General features: G+C 42.1%; 1 protein-coding gene across 3 annotated transcripts; it reads left to right on the top strand.

Moving 5' to 3' along the window:
- Positions 1-1,056: 1,056 nt before the first annotated feature.
- On the top strand, positions 1,057-23,313 carry elac1 (elaC ribonuclease Z 1). Of its 3 annotated transcripts, XM_048551290.2 has the most exons (4): positions 1,057-1,145; positions 6,610-6,721; positions 16,967-17,437; positions 20,240-23,313. In XM_048551290.2, the coding sequence occupies exons 2-4, from the start codon at positions 6,667-6,669 to the stop codon at positions 20,728-20,730; spliced, it is 1,017 nt and encodes a 338-aa protein (XP_048407247.1). In that variant the 5' UTR covers positions 1,057-1,145; positions 6,610-6,666; the 3' UTR covers positions 20,731-23,313. The 3 variants fall into 3 exon arrangements, with proteins under 3 accessions (XP_048407247.1, XP_048407158.2, XP_048407331.1); XM_048551201.2 differs by lacking the exons at positions 1,057-1,145; positions 6,610-6,721 and adding an exon at positions 10,303-10,487; XM_048551374.2 differs by lacking the exons at positions 1,057-1,145; positions 6,610-6,721 and adding an exon at positions 10,582-10,633.
- Positions 23,314-24,641: the final 1,328 nt, after the last annotated feature.

The following is a 24,641-nucleotide window of genomic DNA, read 5'->3' as shown; positions in this document are numbered from 1 at the left end:
TTAAGGCAAGGCTAGATAATTTTTTTGAACAGTAAAGGAATTGAGGGTTATGGTGAGTGGGCGGGTAAGTGGAGCTGAGTCTCAAAGATCAGCCATGATCTTATTAAATGGCAGGGCAGGCTCGAAGGGCCAGATGGCCTACTCTCCTAGATCTTATGTTCATGTGTGTGTATTCACTCAATCCATTTGATCTTTTACCCCACCGAGATTTGTTGAGTTTTGCGTAATGCGATTGCCCCATTTTTGCTACCAAATGTACAACGTCTCATTTGGATTCGATTTTACTTGCCAATTATTTGTCCATTCTGCAAGAATAGTGTTCTCCCATAGTTTGCCTGCCTTCAATATTGATTGCATCAAATAAGGATCAGCAATATAATCTGCAAATTTAAAAACTGTGTTTTTGATTCTCAAGTCCAAATTATATATGTAAATTGTGAATAGCAGTGGTTTCAATTCTGATCCTTCAGAAACACCATTTCCAACTTTTGCCACTAAGTTACAATCCTTTCTTCCTCTACCCCGCCTTCTGCCTTGAAGCCAGCTAGCAATCTATTTGCCCCTAACTCTCATTCCTTGACTTTATTAATCAATTATGAGGCACCTTATCAAAACAAATATTAGTGTTCTTGTGGCACAATGGTAGTGATCCTGTTTCTGATCCAGGAGGCCTGGTTTTAAGTCCCACTTATACCAACGGTGTGTAATAATATTTCCGAGCAGGTTGGTTAGAAAATATCAAATAGTGTTAATTTATGTTTCCTCCAAAGATGTTACTTGACAGGATATTTCCAGCATGTTCTGTTGTTATTTTCAGCTTTACAACATGTGAAATATTTTGCTTTTGTACCTTTTGACACTCAGGCCAATGTTTCCCTTCTTAGTTTCCATAGTGGTTTGGGATTGCCACCTTCAAAGTTCCATCCTAACCTCTCAAAATCTGCTTTTTCCAGACTTTAAACTTGTAGAAGATGCAAAACAAAGAGCTGTGGAACTTATAGGAAACAGCTCAGTGAGATCAAAGACCATGAAGTAACTGGCATTTGCGGAGAAATCTCAATACTGAAATAAATTTCCTGGACTCTAACATTCAAAAGAGGACTGCGTTTTAACTTTTTGCTGACCTGCTTGGAGTAGATATGTTGGTAAGGCCCAAGGAAACTGAAAATTGTGATTTTTTTTTTCACCACCCCCACCCCATCCCCATGCTTTGGCATTGAATTCCAAACTCTTTCTTCACCTGGAAACAAAGTTTGCTCTCTGTTTGACTGGAGCCCATGCAGAGGCAGAAGACACAGGTAAGTTCACACCTGATACCCGACTTCTCACATTATGAACCCAATAGTTTTCTGTTTTTAAAACCTGTCCCCAGTTCCTGCTTAGATTTTGATTTTCTAAAGTTCTCTATTATATAACAATCCCTCATCTATGAGAATGTAGCAATTGTAACTCTGTTCCTCTTCTTGAATAACACAAACCAGGTAACCTGACATGAGTAAAAGCTAGGGTCTGTCATTGAAAATATAATAACCAGAATCAACATGACTGTCAATTCATAAAACAATTTGGTTTTTCTGTGGTTGTGGTGTCTTTGTAGATGAATGTGAACAAGTGGATGTAGAAAATTTGAATTTTTCTAAGACATTTGATAAGAGACCCTTGTCATGGTATTGCGTTAAGATTAGGGTGCACACAATCAATTTACAGACAACTGGGGTTGAACAGGCCATTTTGTATGTGAAGGCTATTACTAGTGGCACAACAGGCAGTTTTTAAATCACACTCAGGATGTGGGCACCACTGGTTAGGCCAGCATTCTTTTTGTACATCTGTAGTAGCCCTGGAGATACTGGTGAGCTGCCTCTTTGCTTGGCTACACTTTCAATGCTGTGGAGGAGGGAATTCCAGGTATTTGGACCCAGCAACAGTGAAGGAGCGGCGATATATTTCCAAGTCCAGGTAATAAGTGGCTTAGAGGGAACTTGCAGTTGATGTGATCCCATGTGTCTGCTGCCTTTGTTTCTCTGGCAGTGGTCATGGGTTTGGAAGGTGCTATCTAAGAATCTTTGAATTTCTAAAGTGCATCATGACTGGGATGGTTGAAGGCTATGGTGGGGTGGGTGTGAAATATACTTCAGAAAAATCCACAAGATGAGTATAGGTGAAGGGAGCATCTAAGACAATGTATAATCAGTTGTAATGTATTTATTTCTAGGGTAAATTCAATTAGGAATTAGTTGGGAAAAGCCAACAAGATATTTCCTTCTCAAAGTGATGGACTGTTGAAAAACCAGGGTCCCTTAAAAACTCTAGTTTCCTCATATTTGCTGTGTAGAGTGCAATTTCATCTGATACTTATTAAATCAGTCATTAATTTCCACAATTTTAGTTTATGAAAATAAGAGGAATTATGGAGATAATAAAATGTGAGGCTGGATGAACACAGCAGGCCAAGCCTTCCTGTTCATCCAGCCTCACATTTTATTATCTTGGAGTCTCCAGCATCTGCAGTTCCCATTGTCTCTGATAGGAATTATGGAGACACTGATTAACAGCACCCACTGAAGAATATTCTAATCTCTGTTAATTTAAGAAATAAGTATTTGTTTCTCAAATAGTAAACTAAACCTGAAGCCAGGTCAGGGAACAGTTGTCATCCAATGTCATGACCGTTAGCCAAAAGGGTTCAGACAATTGATTGACACAGGAAATAATCGACCCCTGGACATATGATATAACAACTGGTCCAGGAGCAGAGGGGCAGTTCACATTGGGTAGTCTTGAGAGCAGTTTTTATTGGGCAAATCTCGTAGGCAGTGGGCCTCATAAAGTAGCCGTTGGAGATTTGCTTTCTCAGATGGAAGACCGAAGAGTTCTGTAACATTTTGGCTAGAGGGCAAAGTGCTGCCCATGCAACTTTAACAAGATAACACATTTTGTGCCAACGGTCTGTCTGTCCTCTGCTATCATGAAGCAGCCCTAATTGTGTCACAGTTGTATACTTTATTTATCTAATTGTCAAATGTATCATATCTAAGTTGCTGCTTCTCAATAGGCTATCAGAAATTTGCTAAAAGTTGTCTAATGCTGATATTAGGTACCTGTGATCACGGACCCACCAAAAACAACAGTGGATGTTAGAAGTGGGATATCGGAGAAATCGAAGTTTAATTGGCTTTTAAGTTTAAGAAGCTGTAAATCACATTGTAGGTAAACACAGTGAATAATAATTAATAAAGTAAAACAGGGAGTCATTATAGGATGTTTTAAAATATGATTGACCATTTCATGGAATAGTTAGAACTATTAGTAATGAGGTGTAAGTGAAAACTGTAGAAATTTGTGATGCTAATTGTGTGTTCTTGACAGGCTTTCAAAGGAGTTAATGAAAGGAACAAATGGATATTGATGTTGAAATGTATCATAGACTTCTCCCCTGTGGTAGCTAAAATCAAAACAACAGCTGTAGTACGAGACAATGGTAACCTTGGGAACATAGTTAAGAGTGCCTTCCCCACTGTTCCATCTGTACGTAATGAAGCAAAACTAGTGTGCATATATCCCCCAGGAGCCGGAAACTATGTGCAAAGGAGTAGTATCCTTGGGCACGGTTGAGGAAGAAATCAACAAGCCCCCCTTTTCCCCAGTGACGCTAAAGAAATCTCCTGTAAAAATTGGATTGTATTCAGTGCTCCCATGATTTTGACAATGAGAGCATCTTTTACAATCTGCTGAAAGTCAGTACTAAAATAGGGAGTAGTTCAAAAGTATCATCAATTCAAAACTTATTGATCATAACAGTTTAAAATGAAAGAAAAATAAAGACTGAAAGGACTGAGAATGCTGTAAATCACACAACTTGAGTTCTGTGGAAGGGCACTAAACCTGAAACATTAACTCTGATTTCTCTCCACAGATGCTACCTGACCTGCTGAGCTTTTTCAGCTATTGGTATTTTTGTCTTAAAATGAACATGGCCTTGATGTCAAGGGCAGTCACTCTCACCTCCCCTCTGAAATACAGATCTTATGTCTGTTTGAACCAATGGTGCAACCAGATCAGGAGCTGTGTGGCTCTGGTGGAACACAAACTAGATGTCACTGAGTGGGTTATTGGTAAACAAGTGCTGCTGGATGACATTAAAATGTGAGGCTGGATGAACACAGCAGGCCCAGCAGCATCTCAGGAGCACAAAAGCTGACGTTTCGGGCCTAGACCCTTCATCAGAGAGGGGCATGGGGTGAGGGTTCTGGAATAAATAGGGAGAGAGGGGGAGGCGGATCGAAGATGGAGAGAAAAGAAGATAGGTGGAGAGGAGAGTATAGGTGGGGAGGTAGGGAGGGGATAGGTCAGTCCAGGGAACACGGACAGGTCAAGGAGGTGGGATGAGGTTAGTAGGTAGGAGATGGAGGTGCGGCTTGGGGTAGGAGGAAGGGATGGGTGAGAGGAAGAACAGGTTAGGAAGGCAGAGACAGGTTGGACTGGTTTTGGAATGCAGTGGGTGGAGGGGAAGAGCTGGGCTGGTTGTGTGGTGCAGTGGGGGGAAGGGGACGAACTGGGATGGTTTAGGGATGCAGTGGGGGAAGGGGAGATTTTGAAGCTGGTGAAGTCATCTTGGGGCCTGGGATAGGGGTGAGGGAGGTGGTGTGGGGACAATGTAGCATTTCCTGCGGTTGCAGGGGAAGGTGCTGGGTGTGGTGGGGTTGGAGGGGAGTGTGGAGCGAACAAGGGAGTCACGGAGAGAGTTGTCTCTCCGGAAAGCAGACAGGGGTGGGGATGGAAAAATGTCTTGGGTGGTGGGGTCGGATTGTAGATGGCGGAAGTGTCGGAGGATGATGCGTTGTATCCGGAGGTTGGTGGGGTGGTGTGTGAGAACGAGGGGGATCCTCTTTGGGCGGTTGTGGCGGGGGCAGGGTGTGAGGGATGTGTTGCGGGAAATGCGGGAGACGCGGTCAAGGGCGTTCTCGACCGTCAAGATGACTTTCCATATTAAGCAGAGGTTCACCTGCACATCTACCAATGTGGTATACTGCGTCCACTGTACCCGGTGTGGCCTCCTCTACATTGAGGAAACCAAGCGGAGGCTTGGGGACCGCTTTGCAGAACACCTCTGCTCGGTTCGCAATAAACAACTGCACCTCCCAGTCGCAAACCATTTCCACTCCCCCTCCCATTCTTTAGATGACATGTCCATCATGGGCCTCCTGCAGTGCCACAATGATGCCACCCGAAGGTTGCCGGAACAGCGACTCATATTCCGCTTGGGAACCCTGCAGCCCAATGGTATCAATGTGGACTTCACCAGCTTCAAAATCTCCCCTTCCCCCATTGCATCCCTAAACCAGCCCAGTTCGTCCCCTCCCCCCACTGCACCACACAACCAGCCCAGCTCTTCCCCTCCACCCACTGCATCCCAAAACCAGTCCAACCTGTCTCTACCTCCCTAACCTGTTCTTCCTCTCACCCATCCCTTCCTCCCACCCCAAGCCACACCTCCATCTCCCACCTACTAACCTCATCCCACCTCCTTGACCTGTCCGTCTTCCCTGGACTGACCTATCCCCTCTCTACCTCCCCACCTATACTCTCCTCTCCACCTATCTTCTTTTCTCTCCATCTTCGGTCCGCCTCCCCCTCTCTCCCTATTTATTGCAGAACCCTCACCCCATGCCCCTCTCTGATGAAGGGTCTAGGCCCGAAACGTCAGCTTTTGTGCTCCTGAGATGCTGCTTGGCCTGCTGTGTTCATCCAGCCTCACATTTTATTGTCTTGGATTCTCCAGAATCTGCAGTTCCCATTATCACTGCTGGATGACATGTTCCATTATATTACTGATGAGCGAAATTGGCTGGTAGGATTTCTCCTCATTGTGCACAGGATACATCTGCAACTTTCCACATTTTTGGTTTGATGCCAGTGTTATAGCTGTACTGGATGAGCTTGGCTAAGGGCGCAAAATGTTCTGGAACAGATGTCTTCAGTGCTATTGTCAGAATGTTGTCAGGGCCTGTAGCCTTTGCAGTATCTAGTGCCTCCAAATGTTTCTTGGTATCATGTTTACTGAATCAAATGGACTGAAAGCTGGCATCTGTGATGCTAGGACCATCCATTCAGCACTGCTGGCTGAAGACTTTTGCGAATGTTTCAGCCTTATCATTTGCAATGATGTATTGGGCTCTTCCTTCGTTGAAGATGGGAATAGTTGTGGACCCAACTTCTCCAGTGAGATTTTAATTGTCCACCACCATTCAGTACTGGATGTGGCAGGACCTCAGAGCTTAGATCTGATCCGTTGGTTGTAGAAGCACTTTTCTCGGTCCATCACTTGTTGCATTTGCCATTTGACATGCAAGGAGTCCTGCTTGGTAGCTAAATCAGGTTGATACCTCAGTTTTAGTTATACCTGGTGTCCTCCTTCACTTTATTGAACCAGGGTTGATCCCCTAGCTTGATGGCACCTTGCAGGATATACCAGGCTGAAAGACTAAATTATGTAGGAATATAATTCAGTTACTGCTGATGGCCCATAGTGTTTTATAGATGCCCAATCTTGAATTGCTAGATCTATTTAGTCAATTCCATTTCATGTGGTTATTGTGTCACACACAGGGTAAAATGTGAAGACTTAATGCGAAGTTGGGACTTGGTTTCCACAAGGACTGTGCGATGGTCACTTGTACTGATGCAGTCATGGACAAATGCATCTGTAGCTGGCAGACTGGTAAGGATGACGTCAAATATGTTTTACTCTGTTGTTGGACCCCGAGCCATCTGCTGCAGACCCAGTCTAGCATCTATGTCCTTTAGGACTCAACCAATTCAATCAGTGGTATTGCTGAGCCACTCTTGGTGAAGAACATAGAAGTTCACCAAGCAGTGTACATTCCGCACCCTTTCCAATCTCAATGCTGCCTCCAAGTGCTATTCAATATGGAGGAGTGATGATTCATCAGCTAAGGATGATGTTGGAGGTGGGGTGGGTGGGGAGTGTTATGTTGTAGTCGGCAGGTTGTTTGACCTGATGTTGGGAGACTGCATGGGGCCTGCAATCACGGTACCCTATCAAACATGGACTGTTTGCACCCAATTATTTCTTAGCTTTGTCAATAACTTCAAAAAATTTATGTAATATATCCAGAATGTGAACAACACCAAGCTAGATTGGAAAACCAGTGCTGAGGAGATTTCAAAAGGATTTAACCCGGTTAAGTGTTGAGACAAAATGGCAATAGTGGTAATTGTGAAATTTCCTATTTTAGTGGGAAGAATGAGGATTGCTTATCTCTGGCAATTGATGAAAGAATTGAAATTTCAATCAAATGTTTGGCACAGTAGATGCTGATTAGTTGGTTTCCTCTTGCAAAATTGTCTGAACTGATAGTTAATGGTGATGTCGCTGGCCTGGTAATCCAGGTTAATACTCTAGGGGCATGGTTTCAATTCCTACCATGACAACTGGTGGAAGTTATGTTTGATTTAAAATGTCTGGAATATAAAGCTAGACTCATTAACCATGGACCATGAAACTGGCATCAATCGTCTGATTAACTAAGGTCCTTGAGGAAAGGAAATCTGCCATCCTTCCCTGGTCAGGTTTACACATGACACTAGGGTCACCATAACGTGGTTGACTCTGAAATAGCCTCACAAAACCCTCAGTTCAAAAGGATAATTAGGGAAGTGGGTCACTGGCAGGGCCACATTTCTTTATGAAATAAAACATCAAATAGAATATATATCAGAAAAATAATTTATTCAGCCAAATCAGTTCAGGCTGGATTCTAATTCCTATTTGATCCTCCATTAACCTTCCTTATCTAACTTTCAGCTTAACCTTACTTCTCTTCTTATTTTGGATGTATATTTAATCTGCCCTTAAATCTATTTAGTCTCTTTGTCGAGGTAACATTTGACCTTGTGGTAGCAAGTATTCCTGGTGCAGTTCTTTTGGCTTTTATAAAAGTAGGGAAGTTTTACAGCAGTTGTACAGGGGCTTGGTGAGACCACATCTGCAGTAATGTGTACAGCTTTCGGCTCTTTATTTGGGGAAAAAACAATATAATTGCTTTCAAAGCATTTCAGAAAAGGTTCACTTGACTCAATCCTATTATAATGGGACAATCCCATGAAGAAAGGTTTTTGAGGTTATTTATATCCTTTGGCATTTACAAGAATACATAGTTAATGTCGGGACCCTGAACAGCATTGATGTACTTTGAGATCTTGTGGTCCAATTCTATAGCTCCCTGAAAGTGGGTACACAAGTAGATTGGGTGGTGAAGAAGGCGTATGACATGTTTGCCTTTATTGGTTGGGGAACTGAGTACAAGAGTCAGGATGCCATGTTGCAGCTTTATAAGGCTTTTGGTTAACACCACACCTAGAGTATTACGTTCAATTCTGATTGCCCCATTAAGGCAGGATGTGAAGACTTTGGAGAGGCTGCAGAAGAGAATTACCAGGATTAGAGGCTAGAAAAACTCGTTGTTTTCTCTGGAGCAGCAGACGCTGAGGGGAGACTTGACAGAAGTATTTAAAATTGAGATGCATGGATAGAGTTCATGATCAGAATCTTTTACCCAGAGTTGAAATGTCTAGAACTAAGGGCAGGGAAACATGTATTTAAGGTGAGAGGGGAAAGTTCAAAGAAGATGTGAGGGGCAAGTTTATTTTTACAGTGTGGTAGGTGTGTGGAACGCACTTCCAGGGGTGGTGGTGGAGGCAGTACGAAAGGGGCATTTAAGTGGCTTTTAGATAAGCACGTGAATATGCAAGAAATGAAGGTATATAGAACAAGGGCAGGCAAAAGGGATTAGTTTAATTTGAATCATGTTTGTTCCAACATTGTGGGCTGAAGGGCCTGTTCCTGTGCTGTACAGTTCTATGTAATAAGGTGATCCTATTCAAACATAGAAGATCTTGAAACAGCATGAACACTAGGTAGATATTTCCTTTTCTGGGGAGACTAAAACTAAGGAATTAAGTTTAATAAGAGGGTCTTCATTTTAATATAGGTAGGAAACATTTTCTCAGGTAGATAGAATGTTAAACCTGTCTTCCCCAGTCCAAGCTCAGCAGATAATAGGGCAAGGAAATGGAACCTTCACTTCAAGGAGATTAGAGTATTTAAAAGAAAACGCAAAATCTTGCTAAAACTGTACAAGGCATTAATCAGACCACAACTGGAATACTTAGTGATGTGTGAAGAAGCAAGGGTGATGTAAGAAAACATTCTTTCTACAGTTAGGGTATGGAATACACTGCCTGGAAATGTGGCTAAGGTATTTAAAATGACTTGATGACTATTTAAGTAGAAATGGTGTGCAGGGATATGGGGAAAAGATGAGGGAGGTGAGGAAAACAGGCTATGAAATTAGAATCATTATGTGCTTGTTTTGAAATTGTACAGACTGGATGGGCTGTGACTGGCATTAAGTAATAGAACCAGTGTAGATAGACTGAATGGCCTCCTTCTGTGCAGTCAGTAGTTGAAAAAGAAACAAAATAATATTGGGTATGACTCGACACAAATCCAGCTCAACACCAAGTAGAAAGATGTATCAGCGATAATGGGAACTGCAGATGCTGGAGAATCCAAGATAATAAAGTGTGAAGCTGGACGAACACAGCAGGCCAAGCAGCATCCCAGGAGCACAAAAGCTGACGTTTCGGGCCTGGACCTTTCATCAGAGATCTCTGATGAAGGGTCTAGGCCCGAAACGTCAGCTTTTGTGCTCCTGAGATGCTGCTTGGCCTGCTGTGTTCATCCAGCTTCACACTTTATTGCCAAGTAGAAAGATGACAGACATCAACTGAGCACCAACACATTGCTGAAGAATGTTGTAAATAAGGATCGCTTGACCTGAAACCTCTGCTTTCTTTCCACTGGCATTGCCAGACCTGCTGAATTTTCTCCAGCGATTGCTGTTCTTGATTTTGATTTCCAGGATCCTCAGTTATTTTGTTTTCGTTCAGAGACCGGCACCTTGTTCATAAAAACCGAAAGGACTGCGGATGCTGTAAGTCAGTCAAAAACAGAAATTGCTTGAAAAGCTCAGCAGGTCTGGCAGCATCCTCAGAACTGAGGTAAGGTCACCGGATCCGAAAGGTTAACTCTGATTCTCTTTCTCCACAGACGCTGCCACAGCTGCTGCGCTTTTTCAGCAACTTCTGCTTTTGCTCATCCCCGAGTAGCAACTTTAGCCTAATACGTCAATCAATGGATATCGGCGTTTGATTGGTGAAAATGTTTAAGAATGGACCAATGGATAGGGTAGAGTGGGAAGGGGCGGGTCCAGCAGTGTGCATGCGCAGCACGTTTCGGGCCGCCATGGCGTTGGAGTTGACTTTTCTTGGCACTGGCTCGGCGTATCCATCCCCTAGCCGCGGGGCCTCGGCTGTGGCCCTGCGCTACGAAGGCGAGTGCTGGCTTTTCGATTGCGGAGAGGGTACTCAGACTCAGTTCATGCGGAGCCAACTGAAAGCAGGTAGGCAGCGGTCCCTTCCCTCTCTTCCACCCACCCATCTGCTCCTTTGCCCCCCTCTGTCCCTAACTCCTCCCACCCTTTGCACTCACACAAGTGTGGAAGAAACACGAAAGTACAGAAATTTGCAACAGAGGTCATGCTGGCTGGTTAGTACCCAGTCAGGTACACTTCAGATTTTAGTCGCGTTCTGCCTGCTAGTTATAGACTTTGTTCTGCACGCTTATGTTTTTGAATGTTGTACGGGTTACTGCTTTTTAATCGCCTTTTTCAGGCCGTGGTTTTTCAGATCATCACTGCCTTCTGGGTGAATAATTTCCTCTCTGATCCCTTCTGATTTTTCTCTTGGAGGTCACCAGATCTTATTGAACGTAGTCACAGAATCCTTGCACTGCGGGAAGCAGGCCATTTCGCCCAGCCTGTCTACACTGACTCGCTGAAGAGCATCCCACCCACACCTACCCTTGTCCCTGTATTTCCGCCCCACGTCCACCCCCTACCCCTATCCCTGCATTTCCCACCCTATCCACTATTTAGCATAGCCAGTCCACCTAACCTGCACATCGTTGGACTGTAGGAGGAAACCACAGCACCCGCACCAAACCCACACAGACATGGGGAGAATATCTGTGCGGAGTTTGCACGGTCGCTCGAGGCTGGAACTGAACCCTGGTGCTGTGAAACAAGCCGTGCTAACCACTGAGCTGCAGTGCCACTCTAAGCACTGTGCATTTGTCAGTGAAAATCTCCAGTTCTTAGCTTATGATGGAGGGATGGCCATTAATGAAGTAGCTGAAGGTGCTTGGCCCTGGGGCACTCTTGTAAGGAACTCCTGCAGTAATACAGCATCCTGCAGATGCTCTTCAGAGATATACCCTGATTTACCCATTTATCATGATTGACTTCCAATAATCATGATTACTTTCCAGTATGCTGGGTTTGCCTCCAACCTGCAGAGAGCTTTCCCTGTATTCCCATTGACATTAGTTTTACTTGTCAACTTGGACAAATGTCAAAACTGAAGCACCTGGGAAAAAACCATGTAGGCATGGGGAGAACATGTAAACTCCACGCAGCCAGTCGCCCGAGAGTGGGATTGAACCTGGGACCCTGGCAGTGAGAGGTAGGAATGCAAACCACTGAACCACCTTGCTGCCCTTTGGCTGTCTGACAGAAAACAGGGATTGGAGATAAAAGGGTTCTTCTCAGGATGGTGACTGGTGGAGTTGGGGGTCAGTGTTTGGACCACAAGTTTTCACTTTATATGTAAATGATCTAGATGAAGAAACTTTTTTTCATTTGTTCATGGGATGAGGGCTTCGCTTTTAGGCAGCGTTTATTGCCCCTTCCTAATTTCCCAGAGGGCAGTTGAGAGTCAGCCATATTGCCTTGGGTCTGGAGTCACGTCGGCCAGATCAGGTAAGGATGGCAGTTTCCTTCCATAATGGGGATTAGTGAACTGAGGACATTCACAGATGATGCAAAAATAGGCAGGTAGTATTCAGGATGCAAGGAGGCTATAGAAGGATTTAGATGGGTTAGGAGATTGGGCAAAGAAGTGGCAGATAGAGTACAACATGGGAAAGTTTGAAGTCATGCATTTTGGTAGGAAGAATAGATACTTTGTTTTCTAAATGGGGAGAAAATGCGGAAGTCTGAAGTGCAAAGAGACTTGGGAGTCTTAGTCCAGGATTCTGAAGGTTAACTTGCAGGTTGAGCCACTAGTTGGGAAGGCCAGTACAAAGTTGGCCTTTATTTTGAGAGGACTAGAAAATAGTTCGCGAGGATGTACTTTTGAGGCTTTATGAGGCTCTGGCCAGACCACTTTTAGAATATTGAGTAATTTTGGGCCCTGTATCTCAGGAAGGATGTACTCGCCCTACGAGTTCAGAGGAGGTTCAGGAGAATGGTCCCAGCAATGAAAGATATGAGGAATATTTGAGGACTCTGGGTCTGTAGATGGTGGAGTTTAGAAGGATGGGGGAGGGTCTAATTGGAACTTGGAATACTGAAAGGCCTGGATAGAGTGGGCGTTGGGGAGATGCTTCTGTTAGTAGGAGAGACTAGGACCTGAGGGCACAGCCTTAGTGTAAAGGAAAGACCCTTTAGAACAGAGGTGAGGAGAAACTTCTTCAGTCAGAAAGCGGTGAATCTATGGAATTCATTGCCGTAGAAGGCTGTGGAGGTCAGGTCATTGAGTATATTTAAGACAGAGATGGTTGGGTTCTTGAATGTTAAGGGGATTCAAAGGTTATGGGGAAAAGACGGGAGAATGGGGTTGAGAAACTTATCAGCCATAATTGAATGATGGAAAAAAACTCGATGGGCCAAATGGTCTAATTTTTGCTCCTATGTCTTATGGTCTTTTATCCTGTGTTTTTTTTTAAAATTCAGCCATATCAACTACTTGATCTTCTGTACCCAGTTATAAGCTTAAAAAATACATTTGTGTGACAGGGAATTGTGACTGAATATTAATGTGGGCATAGCAAGTCATGGCTAAAAGAGCAATTTGATTTGTATATCAAACATTATGTTTGGGACCAAAAAAGACAGATTAAATTGTGTTATCTTTATGAATCTGTTGGGAAATGCTGTGACGCACCTTCCAGGGCAGCTGGGACTTGAACTGGACTTTTAAGCTTACTGCCACTGCACCTCAAGAGCCCTATATCTAGATTAACTTGTATGCTGTGATGTATGGTACCTCCTGATAAGACGCAGTAATGTTAACCATGCATAACTGTCCATTAACAAGTTGATGGGAATTATCATTGATTACAGATTTGCAAATTAAGATAAACCCTGAGAAATTCTTTTACAATAATTCTCTCATTGCCTGCCCTCCACCCCAGATTAAGTTGTCTTAATGTATTCATCTCTCTCTTTTTGAACAATGGGACAGTGTTAGCTATTCTCCATGGCTGTGGTACCACAGCTGAAAATAGTCATTCGGAGATTCCACCATTTTTCCTTGATTCCCTTAACGACTGAGGATACATTTTGACCAGGTGTGGGGATCTATTTACTTGCAACGATGTAAATTCCTTAGCTCCTGAATGCAGTGATTGCATTGTCCTGTCTGTTATTGAAAAATATTAAGTTAAATATTAAGTTAAATATTAAGATAAATATAAAGTATTAAAGATAGTGTGTGTGTGTGTGTGTGTGTGTGTGTTGTGAGTGTATGTTATTATAAAATAATATATTAAGTTTTCTAAAGGTGGGTCCAGGCCTGAAATGTCAGCTTTCCTGCTCCTGTGATGCTGCTTGGCCTGCTCATCCAGCTTTACGCCTTGTTATCTCAAGTTAAAAATAATATCAACATTCCCCACTTCTCTCAGCTTATCCAAATAGACCCATGGTCTGTAATTAACCTTACTCTATCTTTAGTTATTTATGCATTTCTAATATCTTTGTCTATATTTAGTCCTAATGCATTTATTAAAAATATTTGTTTGATTTGATTTTCTTTGCAATTCCCATTTCCCCCTCTCTTCAACTAATGTAATAGTCGAGCTTTCTGCAGTATTGACCCTTCTGTGACTGTCATAGTTTGCTTTCTCTCTTTTTATTCATTCATGAGCATCACTGGCTAGATCTGTATTTTTAGCCCATCACAATGCTGAGAGTCTGGAGTCAGATGTGGATCAGTTGAAGTAAGAACAAAGAACAATACAGCATAGGAGCAGGACTTTTGGTCCTCCAAGCTTGCGCCTCTGTATTTTTCCCTTCCATATTAAAACTATCTTCACTTACAGGATCCATAACCCTCTATTCTCTCACTATTCATGTATTCATCCAGATGTTTCTTGAGTGCCGCTATTGTGTCTGCTTCCACCACTTCATCTGGCAGTGCATTCCAGGCACGCGGGACCCTTTGTCTGAAAAATGTGCCTCACACATCTCTTTTAAACTTGCCCCCCTCTCACCTTGAATCTGTGTCCCTTAATAATTGACCCGTCCACCCTGGAAAAAGGCCTCATACTTTCCACTCTATCCATACCATTCATAATCTTTTAAACTTCTATCTGGTCACCCTCAACCCCTTGCATTCCAATGAAAATGAACACAGTCTACCCAATCTTTCCTCATAGCTAAAATTCCCCCATACCAGGCAATATCCTGGTAAACCTTTTTCTGTACCTTCTCTGAAGCATCCACAAACTCAAATTTCTATAAAGCTACAGCATAACTTGTATATCCTTGTACTCACTGCCCCTTCCAATGAGCCATTTTTACTACCTTACCTAACTGTGCTGCTGCCTTCAGTGATCTGTGGACTTGCACACCCAGATCCCTCTGCATATCAATACTCTTAAGGGTTCTGCCATTCACTGTATAATTTCCACCTGTACCTGACCATCCAAAATGCATCACCTCACACTTGTCCGGATTAAACTCCATCTGCCATTTTTCTGCCCATGCCTCCAGCTGACCTATATCCTGCTGCATCTTTTGACAATCCTTCTCACTCTCCACAACTCCACTAATCTTTGCATCGTTCACAAACGTAATAATTAGACCAGCTACGTTTTCCTCCCGGTCATTTACGTAGATCACGAACAGCAGAGGTCCCAGCACTGATCCCTTTGGGACACCACTAGTCACAGCCCTCCATTCCAAAAAGCATCCTTCCACCACTGCTCATTGTCTCCTGTGACTAAGCCAGTTCTGTATCCATCTTACCAGCTCATGCTGGTACCATGTGACCTCATCTTTTGTACCAGTCTGCTGTGAAGGACTTTGTCAGAGGCTTTACGGAAGTCCACATCGGCAACATCAACTCCTTTTCCCTCATTGATCATATTCATCACCTCAAAAAGCTGGATCATGTTAGTGAGGCGCAATGTCGCCTGCGCAAAACCATGCTACTGTTTGTCCCTTGTTTGTTTGCTTCTAAATGCTCATATTGTCCCTGAGAATCTTTTCCCAATAATTTCCCTACCACTGACGTGAGGCTCAGAGGGCTATAATTTCCTGGATTATCCCCATTACCCCTTTCAAGCAATAGGAAAACATTAGCTATTCTCCGATCCCCGGGACCTCAGGATACAACGATGTCTGCCAATGAAGGCAGATTTCTTTCCTAAAAGAATCTAGTGACTCAGATGGGTCTTTTGCAACTTTCAACATTTATTCCAAGGTTTTTATTGAATTCAAATGTCACCATTTGCCATGGTGAATTTGAACCCATTTATCCTGCGATTCTGATTACTAGTCCTATGACAAAAACAGAAATTGCTGGAAAAGCTCAGCAGACCTGGAAGCATCTGTGGAAAGAAATTAGAGTTAACTTTTTGGGTCAAGTTAACATTTCTGGCTCCAATTCTTAGAAAGGATCGCTCAATCCAAAATGTTAACTCTTGATTTCTTTCCACAGATGCTGCTAGTCCTGCTGAACTTTTCCAGCAATTTCTGTTTTTGCTTCTGATTTACAGCATCATGGTTCTTTCATTCTTGTGTCTAGTCCAATGATATTGCTGCCATGCCAGAAGTTCCAGTTTTTAACTAATGATAGCCAGAGAATCACCTACAATAGCTCCCTTACCCTGTCCTGCATTGTTACCTTTAAAGATGTGTTTTTACCCCCTCTTAATTTGTTATCTGGACCTTGATAGAATCAGCAAAAACATGATAGTTTTTAATTGTCAGTTGGTGATACCAGGCTATGCTGCTACCACATCTCAATCCCATCGACTAGTTTACTTGTAAGACTTAGTTTGATATCTGGTACAAATTAGTTGAAATTTCCTCCAAAGGAATACTCTGAAGGGCGGCACAGTGGCTCAGTGGTTAGCACTGCAGCCTCACAGCGCCAGGGACCCGGGTTCGATTCCAGCCTCAGGTAACTGTCTGTGCGGAGTTTGCACGTTCTCCCTGTGTCTGTGTGGGTTTCCTCCGGGTGCTCCGGTTTCCTCCCACAGTCCAAAGATGTGCATGCTAGGTGGATGGGCAATTTAGCATGGCCAATAGTGTTCAGGGCGGTGTGGGTTATAGGGGATGCGTCTGTGTGGGATGCTCCAAAGGGTGGTGTGGACTTGTTGGGCCGAAGGGCCTGTTTCCACACTGTAAGGAATCTAATCCAGTCTAAAGATCAAAACTTCAATTCTTCCTATTCTGTATTATCCTCTGATTTCAGAACCCACCCAGAATTCTATGCTGTATTTCTGGCTGCTTGAGCATCCCCAGTTGAGTCACAGAATGTGTCTTCAGGTGCTGAGACCAAAGTTTTGAACTTCTCTCTGTCAGCCCACCCTCACGTCTGTACTTGACATACATAACTACCTCTTATGACCAGGTTTCTGTTTATCTGTCCTAAAAGATTATAGAGATTCATCAATAAATTTGGCTTAAAGCATTACTGTGAAGTGACCGTGGATGTTTTATGATGTTAGCAATACTATATAAATGCCTGTTGCTATGAGCACTTTTAAGATACAAATCATATAATGTTCTGATATTTCTGTTGTATTTTGTAGGCAAAATTACAAAGATTTTCATTACTCATCTCCATGGTGACCATCTCTTTGGGTTGCCTGGTCTCTTGTGCACCATGAGTCTCCAAAGTAGTTCCCTGATAAAGAAACAGCCTGTAGAGATTTATGGACCTATTGGATTAAGGAAATTTTTGAGGACGAGCATGGAACTTTCTCACTCACAATTGGTCTTCCCATATGTAGTCCATGAATTGGTTCCAACAGAAGATCAGTGTTTCCCTGAGGAATGGAGGGAGCCCTGTGCACTGAAAGCGGATGATCAACTTCACCCTCAGGAATTGCAAGGGAAAACAATTTATCATAATCCTCAGGAAGACTGCTACAATCTTGTGACTCAAGAGCAGTTCAACATAAAGGCCTTCAAGCTTTTTCATCGTATACCATCTTTCGGATTTGTAATTGAGGAGAGAAAACGACCAGGAAGACTTCAGACACAAAAACTGAAAGAGATGGGTAACTTTCGAGATTTTGTCAAATGATTACATTTTTTCATTGTGCTTTTAAAGCCCATAGAAAGCCAAATCTCTCTTCACTCCCAATATGAAGTAATCTTGATAATCCAAAAATTTATTTTTGTGATTTCCATTAGGTTGATTGATCTACATTGCCATAGTAAATGTATATATCAAAACTTAAAATAGTATCCATGTAAAGGGCAGAGATGAGGAAAGAGCTTTTGTACTGTACTGAGAAGAATTTTCTTGATCAGTATGTTTCTGGTCCAGTGAAGAAGGGAGAATTGCTGTATCTGGTTCTGGGGAATGAGGTAGTTCATTTGGTGGTAGGTGAACATTTTCGGGGAAAGTGATCATAGTATCATGAAGTGCAGGCTGGCTCCAGTAATGGACAAGGAACAATCTAAAATAATACTTCTATAGAGGAGGGTAAATTTCATTGTTGAATATGTTTGTCCTGACTCCTGGGTAATTGGAACCAAAAATTGGCAAGCAAAGCTTTTTTGATGAGGGAATGGCTGTGGATGGAGATTATATGGACTTTAGTAAGGCATCTGCTTAGGAACACTAGCATTCAGTTGGATCTGGGCATGCAGGTCCATAGTTCCCTGAAAGTGGCAACACTGATGGCCAAGGTGATTAAGAAGGAACGTGGCATGCTTGCCTTCATCGCCCAGGGCATGGAGTAGAAGAGTTGGCAATACATGTTGCAGATAAATAAAAACCCTTGTTAGGCTGGATTTGAAGTATTGTGAGGGGTTTTGGTCACCATGATACCAGCAAGACGTGGAAACTTTGAAGAGAGTATAGAGAAGATTCACCAACATGTTGCCTGGGCTCCAAGGTATTGACAATGAGGAAAGGTTAAAAAGACTGGGATTGTTTTCACTGGAAAGACAGCAGCTGAGAGAAGACATGACAGAGGCCTACAAAATTGAGGCATCGATAGGGTGGATTGTCAGAGGCTTTTTCCCAGGGTTGAAGTTTCAATTACAGGGGCCACAGGTTCAAGGTCAGAGGGGGAAAGCTGTTCTGCTCTGGATTTAGCTGGTCCAATCTGTTATGGTGGGTAGTTCTGCTTGTAGTTTTGCTCCGTTGTGGTGTGTAGATAGGGTCTATTTCAACGGACAATGTAACAGTATTAGGACTAGTAAAACAACGACAAGCATGATAATTACTGGAAGCCTGGTTTTCAGCCACAGGTGCCAAAAGCAAACATGCTGAAATAGATCCCATCTACAAGCCATTACAGAGCCAAACCAGAACCAACTCTCCACCATAACAGATTGGACCCCACAAATTCAGGACGGAACAGACAACAATGCTTCACCAGAGGCTAGGCAGCAATGAAGATGTCGCCTAGAAGGGGAACAAAGTGTTTGCATGAAAACTAGTCAGCTCAGCAAGCCAACCAACAACTCCAGATGAATAAAGGACTTTAAGAGGGTGTAGACTGTTGGAATGGGTGACTTTGTAACCAATGTATTTTGATGCAGAGTGGTGCATTTTGGTAGAAAGATAAAGGAGGGAATAGAGACTAAAGGATACTTGTCCAAATAATGTTTTGGAACAGAGAAACCTAGGGATGTAACATTTTTGCCAAGGATCACACTTGTATCTGAGCTGAATTTGATAACTACTGTGCTATGGAAACTTCTATAACCCTGGGAGTATTTGCACAGAAATCACTGAAGGTGGTTGGGCAGGTTGAATGAGTGATTAAGATACACAGAGAATCCTGAATTTTATGAAGAGTGACATAGAGCACACAGCAAGAATGTTCCACTAAACTACTGTTAAAAATTTGGTGTGGCTTCAGAAGTAGTGTTGTATACTATTATGGGCATAGTACTTTGTGAAGACTTTAGAGATGGCGCAGTGACGATCTTTGAGCATGGTTTTGTGGGGGGGGGGGGGTTTGGTGAGTGACATCTGTAACATGGATAGATTGGGCAACTGGGTGAGAAGAAAACATAAAACGGAAATTTGATAGCGTTCTTTGCGTGATATGGAATATAAAGTTGATGAACAAAAGCTTGCTATTGGCAGAAGCATTGAGAACCAGAAGGCCCTGATTTTGTGGTTTGCAAAACCTCGAAAGGAATTTATTTCTTAACTCAATGAGGGCACTGAGACTGCAGGGTGTGGTATGGATTCAGTCATGGCCTTCAAAGGAAATTAGCTTGGAAAAATTATCTGGGCTACAAGGATAGGCTAAACTGCATGTGCAGAGGGTTGGATTGATAGCTTGTAAGGTCACCTTTTGTGCTGTACTCATTCTGTGAAAAGTATGGCTTGTGGAAGTATTCACTAGTCGTTTTGCTTTGTAATTTCCTCACATTGCATTTTGTTGGAATATCCATGTCTATGGCATTGATGGTAAAAACGCTTGGTTCCATAATAGCAACTTTTGTGAAAGATTTGAAAAGTGGTGATTATATCAGTGTTTAAAGGAAAAATTGAAGGCACCACAGCTTACCAAAAGTGCTTCTTTTCCTCTTCTACTTCAAAGGAGATCCTCCTCTTGAGTGGCTGCAATTAGCATTTCTTTGTGTATTTCTAAATTTGACTGTTTAATTTTTAGGGCCATCTTTCTTTGTCTGCACAATGGATCCTTCTCTCTGTACAGTATTCAATTTGTTTGTGGATCACAATGGTGCATCAGTCTGGTAACGCTGCCAAGAAGAATTATCTTAAAATTTAAGAATACATTTATGTATTTTTGTGTCTCTTTTCTACTTTTTACTCACTCATTTTTAACTTTTCTTCCATTAATTTTATATGGTTTGGATTATTATAGGTGTTCAACCAGGACCTTTATACGGGAAACTAAAAAATGGACAAACCATCACTCTAAACAATGGATTTACAATTTTTCCCATGGATGTACTGGAAGATCCCCTTCCAGGTCGGAAAATATGTATTTTGGGGGATTGCTCACATGTTGTGGGCGATGTGAGTAAGAACCTTTGCATTGATGCAGACGTGCTGGTACATGAGGCCACACTAGACGACAGTCAGTCAGACAAGGCTGAAGAGCATGGACACTGCACTCCAAAGACTGCTGCAGAGTTTGCAAGATCATGTAAAGTTAAACAACTGGTCCTTACTCACTTCAGTCAAAGATACAAACCTACAGCCCTTACGAATGCAGGCGATGATGATGTAACGGAACTGAAGACACAGGCTAAGCTGGTTTTGGAAGGACAGGAAGTTACACTAGCTGAAGACTTTATGGTTATTGAAATCCCTCTAAACAAGGCTAAGCAACAAATATTCTCTGCACATTAACAATATTTCAGAAAGGATATAACAGTAATCTAGATCAAGATTCAACATGCTAAACTTTACAGCAAGACTAAATTGCAAATGTAGGTTTTATAAATTTACAATGGAAGCATAATTTATTATTGAAGTGGTCATCAATTTTTAATCTATATCCTTAATTAATTTGACTGTGGATCAGAAATGAAAGTGATTGTGCTGTCATGTTGTTCTTGATTTACATGGTTTGGATGTTGTATGCTTAGAATCTGTGTTGTACCTACTCCTTCCTTTCACTGCACTAAGCCTTGATAAAATTTAGCTCATCCTGTACAAAATTTGGGGTGACTGATTGATTCATTTTTTTTCAAACAAGTACTCTGTATGGTGAGATGAATTCAAGCGATTACTATGGAGATAGAAGGGTAGGGGTTGGAATTTATGAATACTCTTGGTTGCACAATCAAATGAATTTCACACTTTTCTCTCTGGAAAGATCTAGCCACAGACGACACATTTGGAATTGCAAGTCAAACCTAACAACTGAACATAATTTTTTTCTGATGAAGAGTCTAGGCCCGAAACATCTGCTTTTGTGCTCCTGAGATGCTGCTTGGCCTGCTGTGTTCATCCAGCTTCACACTTTTTTATCCATAATTTTTCTTCTAGTACTTTTGAGTGGATGTCAATGAAATATATCACAGTTCTCCAAGTTTATCCAGTGAATATCTGAACCATACTAAGTGACTGTTCTGTCCTACTTTGTCCCACTAAGGACAGCTAATTCAGGATAATGTTGGGATGTTTTCAGTGGATCAGTTTTTGCAGGGGAAAACTTGTGTTTTGTCCCTGCATCTAACCAATAAGTAGTGACCCAGCAGAAGGTCCCAATTGTGACGACGAGGTGAATGCAGTGTTGTTTGATATTGATTTGTTTTCCTGTTACCCCATTCTCACTTGGAAGGAGTCTTCAAAAAAAATTCTTTGATCAATAATATTCAAATACCAGCTTGTGCAATGTGAAGGCGAACTTAACAATAGTCACAGTTTTATTCCAGTTTTTTCCATATTGCTTGAAGCCTCAATTGTATTCCAGATGCAGTACTGGTCTTCCAATAGCTTACTTAAATGACCATTCCTTATCTAAATCTGGAAAAAGAACATTATTTACTGTTGCTTATAATTACACCCTGTACTATCCTTATTAATAAAGTTATTCATACATCCCAGAAAAAAGTATTATGTGATGTCATGGGTACTGCCAAACCAAACTGTTGTACAGTCGAGGTGTAGGGTGTAGCTTCTTTGACTTGGTTTCCTGACCTAATTTGCAAAGAGAAAAAGCAGTCCTGAAGAAGTGTTTGATCAACAGTGTTGAAACTGGTGAAAAGCTTAAGTAGGACTAGCAGATAATTTTGGGACAAAATCAGAAAGTAGAGTTAACATTTCAGGTCCAGTGACCATCCTGTAGATAATTGGGGTGCAGCTTGAATCCATCCCGCTGGTTGAAGGATGGATGTAGTCTACTAATAGTGAATACATTTAGCTTATGTGGAATGTTGCATTTTGTACCATTGTCCTAAAAAAAAATCAAAAGTTGAGTTTCAATTTTGCAGCGATCCCACGATTTGAACAATTACTGCACGTGGCTCACTGTGAGATAGTGGTTGACTGAGAAAATAGTATCTCTGAGCTTGGCATTTCAATTTCACATGTATGAACTTTTGAAATGTACTTTTGCATTTGTTTGTGTGGGGTCAAATATGCTACTTGGTTTTATTTTTTTAAAACTCCATGTCTTCAGACAAGAACTGTGGGCTTGGCTAACCTTTTCAGTCTAGTTTTTAAATCATTTGATGTTGAATGAGAGGAAGCATTAAATCCAGTTTTGTTTTTTCTCTTAACAACCTCAAACTATACTTCCAAGCCTTTGGCATATGCCTCGCCTCCCTAGTCATGATTGACAGCATGTGGCCAGAACCTCTCTGGTATTGCTCCTTTATATTGTCTTGTCATGCTCCCCTTTCTGACTTCCTATTTAAAATTAATGTTGTTCACATGTAAATTCTGACACTTCCTGCATTGCCATCCATTGGCAGTGAAAAATGCGTTATGCTGTCCTTTGTTCTATATCCTCTTCTATAAAACAGCGGTTGTGTTTAAAATCGCTTTTAAATGAAGTGGTATTTTCAGTCCTCTATATTTTGACTGAACAGAATGATACCCTCATTTTCAGTATGGAAACAGTAATGGCAACATAGAAACAGGAGTAGGCCATTCAGCCTCTCGAGCCTCCTCCATCACTCAGTGAGATTGTGGCTAATCTGTGACCTACCTCCATATTTGCAAAAGGCAGCTATGTCCCTTTATACCTTTACGTAACAGCAATTTATCTGTTTCAGATTTAAAGTTAACAACTGATCCAGTTCTGGATGTGAGTTTGCTCGCTGAGCTGGCAGGTTAGTTTTCAGACGTTTCGTCACCATTCTAGGTACATCATCAGTGAGCCTCCGACGAAGCGCTGGTGTTATGTCCTGCTTTCTATTTATCTGGTTAGCTTTCCTTGGGTTGGTGATGTCATTTCCTGTTCTTTTTCTCAGGGGATGTTAGATTGGCTCCAAATCAGTGTTGATTGATAAAGAACAAAGAACAGGACATGACATCACCAACCCAAGGAAACATAACCAGATAAATAGAAAGCGGGACATAACACCAGCGCATCGTCGGAGGCTCACTGATGTTACCTAGAATGGTGACGAAATGTCTGAAAACTAACCTTCCAGCTCAGCGAGCAAACTCACATCCAGAACCTCAACCTGAGCTACAAATCTTCTCCAAACTCGCTAACTGATCCAGTATTCACTGCCATTTGTGGAAGAGTGTTCCAAACATGTACCACCCTTTGTGTGTAGAAGTGCTTCCTATCATTTTTCCTGAATGGTCTGTTGCTAATTCTCAGACTGCCTCCTACTTCTTAAATCTCCAACTACTGGGAATAGTTTATCTTTATCCACCTGGTCTTTTCCTGGTAATAGCTTGAAAACTTTGATAAGGTCACCCCTTAACCTTCTAAATTCTAAAGAAAACATTTGTATCATCCCTGAAGTCTAGGCATCATTCTTCTAAGCCACCGATGCACTCTCTCTGACCATATATCCCTCCAAAGGTGCCCACATTTGCTTGTGGTACTCCAAATGGTGTCGGACCAGAGTTTTGTATAACTGCAACGTAATTTCTCCATCCTTGTACTCCGGTCCTCTCTGTATAAAGGCCAGCATTCCATTAGCTTTCTTGATTATTTTCTGCACCTCTTTGTGACATTTTACAGATCTATGCACCTGAGCCCCCAAGTCTTTGGACATCCACTGTGTTTAATTCCATGCCATCTAGAAATATCCTGATCAGTCCTTTCTCAGTCCAAAATGGATAACCTCATTTAACTCCATTTGCCACAGTTGTGCCCATTCACTTAGTCTAGCAATATCCCTTTATACTAATATGCTATCACCTATGCTGTCAGCAATGCTGCCTAACTTTGTCTTCAGTAAATTTGGATATATGAGTTTATATGCCATTATTGTAGCCATTAATAAATCATGAAAATAATTGAGACCCTATCTCAGATTCTTGAGGGACACTACTGGTCAGATCCTTCCAAATTGAGTACCTATTTATTGTCTACCTTCTACCTGCCATCAACCAATTTGTCAGCCATGTCAGTATTTTGCCATCAATTCCATGGGCTTCTATCTTAATAGTCTCTTAGGTGGGAATATATCAAATGCCTTCTGGAAGCCCATATAAACAACATCTGTACACATTTTCACAGGAGCTTAAGTGGGGAGCGATGGCTACAATGTGCTCCCCTACTTGCTTCAACACTTTCTGATGGAAATCTTCAGGTCCTGGGCAATTGGCACATTTTAATTCCATTTATT

The sequence above is a fragment of the Stegostoma tigrinum genome, chromosome 1 (assembly GCF_030684315.1).
Source record: "Stegostoma tigrinum isolate sSteTig4 chromosome 1, sSteTig4.hap1, whole genome shotgun sequence".
Classification (NCBI taxonomy): Eukaryota; Metazoa; Chordata; class Chondrichthyes; order Orectolobiformes; family Stegostomatidae; genus Stegostoma; species Stegostoma tigrinum.
The sequence above is the reverse complement of the archived record's forward strand: the minus strand, read 5'-3'. Positions and strand labels throughout refer to the sequence as shown.